At 51.9% G+C, this 10,344-nt stretch overlaps 1 protein-coding gene across 1 annotated transcript; it reads left to right on the top strand.

Moving 5' to 3' along the window:
* The first annotated feature begins 9,649 nt into the window (after positions 1 to 9,649).
* Positions 9,650 to 10,126, top strand: UCN3 (urocortin 3). Its single transcript, XM_008059469.1, has one exon. The coding sequence runs from the start codon at positions 9,650 to 9,652 to the stop codon at positions 10,124 to 10,126; it is 477 nt and encodes a 158-aa protein (XP_008057660.1).
* Positions 10,127 to 10,344: the final 218 nt, after the last annotated feature.

Raw genomic sequence — 10,344 nt, 5'->3', positions numbered from 1 at the left:
GAGGAAGTTTGGGAGAGAGAAGCAGCCACCTGGGAGGGGAGCTGGAACTTGCACCATCCCTCATCACCGGTCACCGGCTCAGCCCAAGGTTCGAGGCGGCAGTGAAGAGAGCACTGGGTGCAGCATCAGGCCTGGTTCTCATCCGACTCTGTCACCCCAAGCCTGTGGGGTCCCAGCAAGTCACTGTTCACAGCCTCGGCATCCTCAGCTCTGAGTAAGGGGTCGCCTGGTTGCTTCCCCATACCTCCCCATTACCCGTGGAATAAACTCCCGACCCCGCAGGCCTTCCAAGCACCACTCTGTAGACCAACCTCCCTCCCACCGCTTTCCTGCCCTCTGGTCCCTCTCTTTTTCAACCCCGTCCCCGCCAGACTGTCCTTGCTGTCTGAAGTCCCTCCTGCCCGCTTCTCCAGGGGCACAGGCACCAGCTTTGAGTGGATGGGGCTGCTCCCTTCTGGGCTCGGGCGTTTGCCACATAGAAATTCGATTCCGTTTCTGCCCACCTTCCTAAACCATGAGTGCCCACTCTGGAAAGGGACCGCAGCTCCCTTATCTCTGAATTCCTGAGGGTCCCGGCAAGACCTGGAACTCAGTAGGTGCTCAATAAATAAAGGACACGTGCACGAGTCAAGTTCAAGTGGTCTCCCAGGAAAAGTTCCAGGCACAGACCAAGGGAGCTTCGTGTGTGGCCAGACAGCACCGTGCGTTCAGAACCCCCCAAATGACAAGACGGCAGCTGAACGTCAGACCCCTTCTCTGCTCTCAAACAGGTTCGGGCTCCAGGTTTCCAAAAGGTGCTTAGAGCGAAGGGGCTGCAGGAGAGGCTGAAGTTAGCTAGAACTAAGTTCTGTACGAAAACTCTTCAGAGGCCCTGCTTCTCAGGTTACTGTGTGTGTGTGTGTGTGTGTGTGTGTGTGTGTGTGTGTGTGTGTGTGTGTGTGTTGGTTCTTTGTTTTTATCAGTGAAGCAAATTGTTGGGGAGGTGGGAGGATGCAGGAGGAGATGGGCGTGCTGGTGGGGGAGGAGAGGCGGGAGGGGTCAGGCGGGAGGGGTCAAGGCTGGCGCACCTGTCATCTGCATGACGTGGCCGGCCGGCCCCGGTTGTGTTTTAAATGAAATCTCATCCCCGTGTAGACACCACGTCTTGGAGCTACAATCGTCCTGAGATCTGTCACTTTTATATATCTACACACAAGGGAGTGGAGCGGTTTCCATAGAGAGGGAATATCACAGCCCTCTTCGAAGCAATCCAGAAAGGAAGAAGCCCGACCCCAGAGCCGGCAGAGGGTCAGGGGATGTGCCGGGGGCCAAGCTCCCGGCCCTGAGCGTCTGCACTGCCCACGGACGTCCGCTCTCTGGGAAGCGTGAGGTTGGGACTGACTCGCGAAGGGTGAGTGCTTTTGCCCTGAATGAGGCAGGAGGTGCTGGGTGCGGACAGGTGAGAAAGATAAGAGCTGCCAGAGGCCCTGGGTGGGATCCCAGGGGAGCGGGTACTGCGCCCCACCCCATCAGCAGAAATCACCCCAGAAGGACCAGGGGTAGTTTCTGGGGGAGGGGGTGCAAAATGCCTTGTGGGCATAGAGACCTGCTTTACAAAGGTGGTGGGTCAGAGGCAGAATGTGTCTTCTCTAAGCAGAAGACCCATCTGTCTTCTCTAAGCAGAGTCCAGCTGTGAACAAGAAAGGTTTACAAACGGACTGGGGACGTGAAGGGATCTAGGAAGGCCAGAGCACTATCCACACCACTGGCAAAGCAGTGAGGACACCGCATTTACAACCAATGTCTCCTTTCACTCCTGATACCCCTGGCAGGCAGGTCGTTTCTGCTTTGTAGGATGCAGCAATGAATCAGAGCAGCTCCGTGGCCCCAGGCGCAGGTAGTCCTGTCCAACTGGCAACACTAGGAACAGGTGGGAACCGAGGGACAGAGCTTTGCAGTGACTAAGGCTACCTGCAAAGGGGAGTTTGATGTCCACATCAGAGGTTCAAGTTTTTCGAGGAATCCCTTTTAAAATTTCCCCCCCAAACATAGCTCCCCGGCAAAGAAAGAAAAACCCCTTTCACATTTTAAAAACGGTCTTCAAAGGTTCATTTTTCAGTCCCACTCCTTATCAGTGTTTGCAGACAGACTGGCCACATGGGGATCGCCCTGCCTTCGTGGTGACACTCACTCGGCAAAGGGCCGTTTGCCTCCTGCCTTTGCCAGTTGATGCCTTTTTTTCCTTCCCTGTTGGATGCTCTGAGTTAGAGGCCAGCCTAGGTCCCTCTCAGCCTCGCATGTTGATGTTTGGCTTTGTCACAGCTCTCAGAAGTAATATTTCTTCAAAGCACCCTAGAAAAGTGCCACTGGGATAGTAACCCAAAGGAACAATAACCCAGAGAAGTTTCAAGTATCCAAAAAAAAAGCACAGGTGTAGATCTTTGCCCTCAATCTGACTAGGTGGTGCTCAGTATTTTCTTGGCGAGCAGTAGAGAAATCCTCAACCTTCCTGCTGTTTACTGGGGCACGGGGCAGGAGAGCCAAGGAGCATAAGAGAGAAAGCTTGCTTAGGAATCAGACATTATGGGGGACGCAGAGGACTTCTTTTCACTGTGGAGAACTTCTTTTCTTTTATCCTGCAGACCCTAAACAAATCTAAACAAATCCCAACAAGAAAAGTCCCAGAAAGAAATCTGATTCTGCTTCCCAGACCCCAGCCACTCACTTTGATGGCAAAAATATCCAGCATTGGAAGAACCCTTACGTTTGAGACAACCTGAGACTGAGCTCAGCACAGGGCTTCCCTGCCACGTCCAATTTATAGTTCTGCGTGGTTCCTTCACTACTGTATAACTCTGCTTCGCTGCTGAGGATAAGGGGATCCTGTCCAAAGCCCCCACAACCTGCCCATGCTAGAGCCAAGGGTTTGCAGACACAGGAAGGTCTGCTCCCCTCGGAGGCACCAGAAACAGCACACCACGCAGGACATGCTCTCAGACACTTTATAGATCTGTAGACACCTTCATCATCCTCTCCGCGAATACGGGATTCTTCCCAAAGAAGGAAACACATTTTTTTAAAGGCATAGTATTTACAAATTGACAAGGGGTGGGGAAGGTGGGCAAAAAGAAGCACATAAGGAGTTTAAAGGGACTATCCCCCAAGGCATTGCTTTTATAACTGAGACAGGCAGTGTTTCCAGAGGGAAGTCTATCCAGAGGCCAGCCCTTTGCCAGGGAAAGCCTGAAACTTTTCTCAGGCAGACTGTAGAAAGTTATTTAGACAAAGTCGTTTCACATTCAGAAACCCTCAAGTTCTAGTGAAGTGGTCCGTTTAGAAAACCAATCAATCAATCAATAAAACCCTTAAGTGACACCAGATACCCACATATGATTTCAAAAAATTTTTAAAGTATGCCTTATAAAGGAATGTTTCCTCTGGGATATGAAATAACATGTGTTTGCAGAGGCTGTGCCTCCAACGAGAGTGGAAGAGGGCCTGTTTCACCTTGGAACATATATTGGTTTCATTAAGTATCTGGTTGCTCATCTGAATTTCAGTTCATTGAACAAATATTTGTTGAGGATATGGTGCAGTCTAAGCACGACTGGCCGCACCAGCCCTCCCCAAGCTTCCCAAGGCTCTGCTGAGAGCTACAACGTCCCCGAGAAAACATCTCTGTGCAGTGAAAGTGTTGATGGACTCAGCACAAATTGAGACGCCAAAGAAAGGTAACACTCAACATGCCCAAAGACTTTGAGGAGTCGGAAAGACAGGCAGGTCAACTCGGGTGTTAGTTCACATGGAGGGAGCAGCCGGTGTGGACCAGCCCCAAGATGGAATTGGACTTAAAATGTGTTCTGAGTTCTCAGTCCTATTTGCAGTTATTGTGTGACATTCCGGGTGGCCGAGGGTAACTGCAAACACCGCCTGGGAAGGGGGAGAGGAAGGGGTGGGAGCATGGGTCTCTTGGTTCCCCGGGCTGCAGCGTGGGCGTGAGGAGGCCCTGCAGGGGGAGAGGGAGCCCCTGGAGACCCCGGAGGCCTGGGGACAGCTCTGGGCTGCACCTCCGTGTCCTGGCACACACCCCCCCAGAGCCCTGCAAAGTTCATTCGGTGAAAATACAGAAATCATTTCATTCCCCCACCTCTTTTTGCAGAGGGGCCTCTCACTTTCAGAAGTAGGAAAAGAAGAAAGGGAGAAAAACAAAGGCATCTCAGACTCAACCCTCTGTTCTCATACACACTGCGTCTGTCTGGCCTGCGAAAGGAACAAGGAGGCAGGCGAAGAAGCAGAGGGAGAGGGAGAGAAAGGGTCTCCACCTCCTCCCCGCCAGGATTAACCCTTTCTGAATTGGTGTTTGGTCTTTTTAGTGCTTTCAGGGTGATCAGGCCGCTCAAAACTGCTCTCAAACTGTAAGACGCCTTCTGGGTAGTAAGGCAGCTAAAGCCACAAGCCACTCTGTTTATGCAGAAAAGACTAACCAGAGCCTCAGTGAATGATAAAGCCAGAGGGCTGGTTACTGAACACGACATTTAAAGAAAGGAAAGACCACTTCCACAGAGACGGTGGGTCCAGCCCTGGGACTCCTGGGACTCACAGAGCTGGGTCGGAACACACAAAACAGAGTGTGGTCCACGGACCAGCAGTTCTCAGAGTGTGGTCCACGGACCAGCAGCTCGGCATCCCCGGGGACTGTGTTAGAAGTGCAAGTTCTCAGGCCCCATCCCAGACCTGCTGTCTCAGAAACTCTCAGGATCAGGCCCTGTGATCTGTCTGATCTGTTTCTACCCGTGATTCCGAAGCACTCCAAATGTGAGAACCACTTCCTTAGACGGAGTTAAAGGCTGGAGGAACCCACACAGGCTGGGGTTAAAGACGACCCTAAGGAAAGAATTCCCCCAAGTTTCAGAGTTAACCCCACGCTGTTCGCTTCCTTTCACGGAAGCCAAGTATGTCTTCGGGAATGAAATGAACTCCAAGTTCAGCCAGAGATCCAACACAGCCAGGAGACCGGCCTGCAGTGTCAAACCACTGACTCAAGCCTCCTGGCTGTGTACACGTGACACGTACGTGTGTACGTGCACGTGTGTAAAATGCACTTCTGAGGAGGTTGTGTGCAGACCACATCTTCTCCTAAGAAGCCTTGGAGATGACTCATGTATAAACAGACTGGGGCCAGCCCTTTTGAGGAATCTGGTTAGACCAGGAGCCTTTGTGCATTGACATTGTTTGTTTGTTTTTGTTTTGTATTTGAATTAGGAAAGGTAGATTTGTTAAAGAGAAGATAACATTGTGAAGGGCACAGTGGGCAGAGCAACGGCAAGAGTGTCTGCTGTCTGCTGCTGCACATTGACTTTTTTTTTTTTTTTTGAGTCGAAGTCTCACTCTGCCATCCAGACTGGAGGGCAGTGGCCGCTCCCAGCCACCACAGCCTCAACCTGCTGGGCTCCAGCGATCCTTCCGCCTCAGCCTTCCAAGGAGCTGGAACTACAGGAGCGCGCTACCACGCTCAGCTGATTTTTTTGATTTATTGTAGAGATGAGGTCTTGCCAAGTTGCCCAGGCGGGTCTCGAACCCGCGGGCTCAGGCAATCCACTCACCTCAGCCTCCCAAAGCGCGGGATTACAGGCTGTGCCACTGAGCTCGGCTGACACATTGACATTTTTAATTAAATCCTTTGCTTGTCTTTTATGAGGTAGTCACTGTTGTCCCATTTCTCAGATGAGGAAATTGAAATTCACAGAGGTTAAGTGATCAAGCCCTTGGGAAAATAGGATGAAGAAGGAATGCCGCGCTATCTAACTCCAAGGCTGTGTTGTTCCCGCGGCCCAAGGCTGCATGCCCAGACCTGGCTAGTTCATGCATTCGGACTCCTTAAAGTGAGAATCATGTATTTTTTCATAAAATATTCTAAAAAATAGTGTTAAGCAAAACAAGATCCAAATTACTGTAATGTAAAACAAATGAGCAAACAAAATCGAATTTCTTTTTTATTTATTTTTTGAGTCAGAGTCTCACTCTGTCGCCCAGACTGGAGTGCAGTGGCACATTCACGGCCACTGCAGCCTCGACCCACTGGGCTCAGCTGATCCTTCTGCCGCCAAGTGGTTGGAACTACAGGCATGTGCCACCACGCCCAGCTAATTTTTTGATTGATTGTAGAGATTTATTGTAGATTTATTGCCCACACTGGTCTTGAACCCATGGGCTCAGGTAATCCTCTCACCTCCATGGGCTCAGGTAATCCTCTCACCTCGGATTCCCAAAGTGCTGGGATTATAGGCATGAGCCACAGCACCCAGCCCAAAATAGGATTACTTAGAAAAAAAAAAATTAAAGGAAAGAAAAGCAACAGGGTAATGTGGAATGCCAAGGAAGAGAGCAGGTTTTCACAGAAAGCTTGTCAAGTCAGCGTGTGCCTGTGCACGTGTATATATGTGTGTTCATACATGTCTGTATGTGTGTGTCCTATGTGTGTGACATGTTGTGTGTATATGTACATGCATGCATGTATATGTGTATGTGTGTGGGTGTAAAATATGTGCCTGTGAGGTGTGTAGGTATGTTTATGTGTACATGCATATATGTGCTTGCGTGTGCATATGTGTGTGTGTGTGTGTGTATGTACATAAAATGCATGTGTGTGTTTCCAGGGTAAGCACAGAGCAAGGGCTTATGGGGCACTCCTTTAGAGAGAGAACCAGAGTCCCTTGTTTTAAGGCTCAACTCTGCTTCCATCCACCACGCCCAGCCTGGGAATCTGGAAGGGGCTCGGTTTTCTCCCCCCCTGTTGTAGCAAGTGACCTGGTCACGGTCACATCAGCGAGAGGCTGTGGAGCTAAGGTTAGACCCCAGGCCTCTGGGTGGAGCCCCACCTGGCACCCTCTGCGCTGTCACCAGAAAGCATAACACCCCCATGCCAGCCACACACACTGAGTGCCGGGAGAATCCCCCTGTGGACTGACTTACCCAATTGTTCTTACTTTTTAAAAACTACCCTAAGGAAAGAATTCCTGCAAGTTTCAGAGTTAACCCCACGCTTTTCGCTTCCTTTCAAGGAAGCCAAGTATGTCTTAGGAAATGAAATGAACTCCAAGTTCAGGTGAAGCTCCAAGCATGAACGGGGGAGGCTTCCACAGTCTGCATCTCACGGGACAGTTCCAGGGGTTGGTTCGTTCTGATGATGCAACGTGAGAACAAGTGCAAGTCAGCTGTGAGCACATCAGGTGTGAGCACATATGGTGTGAGCCCGTATGGTGTGAGCATGTCGGGCGTGAGCATGTTGGGATGGGAGCACACTGTGGCGTGAACAGCAACCGCACTCTCTCTAGAAGTTTAGGTCAGACTCCTGACGTTTGACCTGCGTCATCCTCGCACATGATGAAGGGTGACCGTGAAGTCAGTGAACCTCATGTCCTGGTTTCAGAGCTGGAGAGAGTGCCCAGGACCAGGCGAAGGAGACTGGGCTCAGGGTGGGCTTGGCCCAGGGCTCACCAGGTAAAGTCTGCCCACTTCATATGTCCTGAGGGACAGGGACCAGACAACTCCAACCCGGATGACCTCCGGGCCCCTCTGGGTGATGCGACTGCAAGGGAACCCAGGCAGAGGGTGGGGGCTCAGCCCGGGCCCTCCTCCCCGGCTGGGGAGGGCAGTTTAAAGTCCTGCCCAACGCTGCTCACTGGTGGTCCAGCAACGGCAGGTGAAGCTTAAAGCTTGAACAGCCCGAGTTACAGGAAGAACACCGATCTGGAGGTTTTTATGGTCACAACATGTTTCATGCACTACGGCTTAGCTTTGGAGGGTCTTGGGGGTGTTTTTAGGGTTTTGTTGCTGTGGGTGTTGTTGTTGTTGCTTTTAGAGACAGGGTCTCACCCTGTCGCCCAGACTGGAGTGCAGTGGAGCTCACTGAACTCAAGGGATCCTCCCATCGCAGCCACCTGAGTAGCTTGGACTAGAGGCACACGCCACCATGCCTGGCTAATTTTTTTCTGTTTTTTGTAAAGATGGGGTCTCGCTATGTTGCCCGGGCTGGTCTCAAGTGATCCTCCCAAAGTGCTGGGATTACAGATGTGAGCCACCACCCCAGCTTCATTTTTTATATATATAAAAGCGTGGATTCCACTGGCCACTAGAGACCATGACCCCTTCGTCCCCCTCAGTGTCTCCTTTCCTGGGACAGTTGCATGAGCCATCCTGTATTTGGAGACACCAATGAGCAGATACCTGAAGGAGGCATGAGGCCCCTCCTGAGAAAGTGTGTCCTCCGATGTCCCTGCATTGATCCCAAGGCCGTCCCCCTCTCTCAGTCTGACTGATACCCAAAGGCACACACAGGAGAGGCGATGGATGGAGTTAGGATGGATGTCCTGGGACTAGAGAATGTCGGTGCGCTGGGTGATGTTTGATCTCAGAAAACCCATAAATACTAGTAAGGTAATGGTTCTCAAACTGGTTCTGGCTTTATAAATTCTATGGTCAAGCCAACCAGGTTAACAAACCTGATTGTTCTTAAGAAACGAGGCTAGGCTGGGCTCAGTGGCTCAGCCCGTAATCCCAGCACATTGGGAGGCCGAGGTGAGTGGATTGCCTGAGCCCGTGAGTTCGAGACCCGCCTGGGCAACTTGGCAAGATATCATCTCTACAATAAATCAAAAATTAGCCGGGCGTGGTAGCGTGTGCCTGTAGTTCCGGCTACTTGGAAGGCTGAGGTGGAAGGATCGCTGGAGCCCAGCAGGTCAAGGCTGCGGTGGCCGGGAGCGGCCACTGCACTCCAGTCTGGGCGACAGAGTGAGACTCCAACTCAAAAAAAACCCCAAAAAACAAAAAAAGAAATGAGGCTAGCCTAACAGGAAGCCAGTCTTAAAGATCAGCCCCCAAAACACTGACTGGACACCTACCCAGGCCTTTTAGCAAAAGGTGTTATACTCAATCAGCCTTGCTAATGATGAGGGAAATAGAAGTCCACTTGGCGGTTAAAATCAATCATACTAGGCTGCTAAACACTTAGAATACTTGTTATTCACTGTATAGGGCCCTGGCTACCTGCAGAGCTGAATTTAATAAAACCCCCATAAATACTAGTAAGGTAATGGTTCTCAAACTTTAGTGAACATCAGAATCATCTGAAGCATTTGCTAAAACGCAGATTGGTGGCCCCTAGAGTTTTTGATCTACTATTTCTGAAAAAAGACCTGAGAGTTATTTGCATTTCCTTTTTTTTTAAGAGACAGGGTCTTGCTCTGTCACCCAGGATGAAGCGCAGTGGCACGATCATGGCTCATGACAGCCTCCAACTCCTGTGCTCAAGGGATGTTCCCACTTCATCCTCCTGAATAGGTGGGACTACAGGCACATGGTACACTTTGCAGAGGCTACTTTTTTGCAGAGACGAGGTCTCAGTACGCTTCCCAGGCTGGTCTTGAACTCCTGACCTCAAGCGACCTCCCACCTTGGCCTCCCAAAGTGCTGGGATTACAGGTGGGAGCCACCGCACCTGGCCTTTCTGCATTTCTCACAAATTCTCAGGAGATGCCGGTGTGGGGTGCACATTGTGAGAACCACCACGGTGGAACCTTCATGACACCCTTGAGATTTTGCTCCATGTCTCTCAGAGCCCAGAGCCCCGAGCCCGCCCCTCCCATGTCCCTCTTCTCTACCGCAGGGGAAGATGCTGACGCTCACCCACTTTCTGCTGCTCCTGTTGCTTTTCCTGGGGGGCCCGAGGACAGGCCTCCCCTACAAGTTCTACGAGGCGGAGCCCATCTTCAGCTGCCTCAACTCCGCCCTGGCCGAGGCCAAGAAGAGCCAGTGGGAGGACGTGTCCCCGCTGACCAAGAGGAGCTCCCACTTCCTGCCCGGCCAGACTTCAGGAGAGGAGGAGGACAAGGACAAAAGGACTTTCCCCGCCTCGAGGGGTGGCGGCGGGGCCGGAGGCACCCGGCACAGATACCTGTCCCCAGCACCGCTCAGGGGCAGGCTGCACCAGGACAAGGCCAAGGGCGACCGGCGCACCAAGTTCACTCTGTCCCTCGACGTCCCCACCAACATCATGAACATCCTCTTCAACATCGCCAAGGCCAAGAGCCTGCGCGCCAAGGCAGCCGCCAATGCCCACCTGATGGCGCAGGTTGGGCGGAAGAAGTAGAGGTGGATGCCAGGCGGAGGGCAGGAAAGGAGGCAGAGGTCAAGGACGGAGGGCGGGGAGGGTGCAGGTGTGCCATCCGCTGGTTTGTGTTTTGTGGGGTCCGACTGTTGGACGGGAAGCCTCTCCGCTGAGCCCCTCTGATCTCTTCCTGGCTCTGGACCCCCTCCCTTCCCCATCCATGTACATGGAAGTGCAGTATTGTCCCGCTTGCCCAGATA

The sequence above is a fragment of the Carlito syrichta genome, unplaced genomic scaffold, assembly GCF_000164805.1.
Source record: "Carlito syrichta isolate Samal-C Ts95f unplaced genomic scaffold, Tarsius_syrichta-2.0.1 Scaffold304147, whole genome shotgun sequence".
Classification (NCBI taxonomy): domain Eukaryota; kingdom Metazoa; phylum Chordata; class Mammalia; order Primates; family Tarsiidae; genus Carlito; species Carlito syrichta.
The sequence above is the reverse complement of the archived record's forward strand: the minus strand, read 5'-3'. Positions and strand labels throughout refer to the sequence as shown.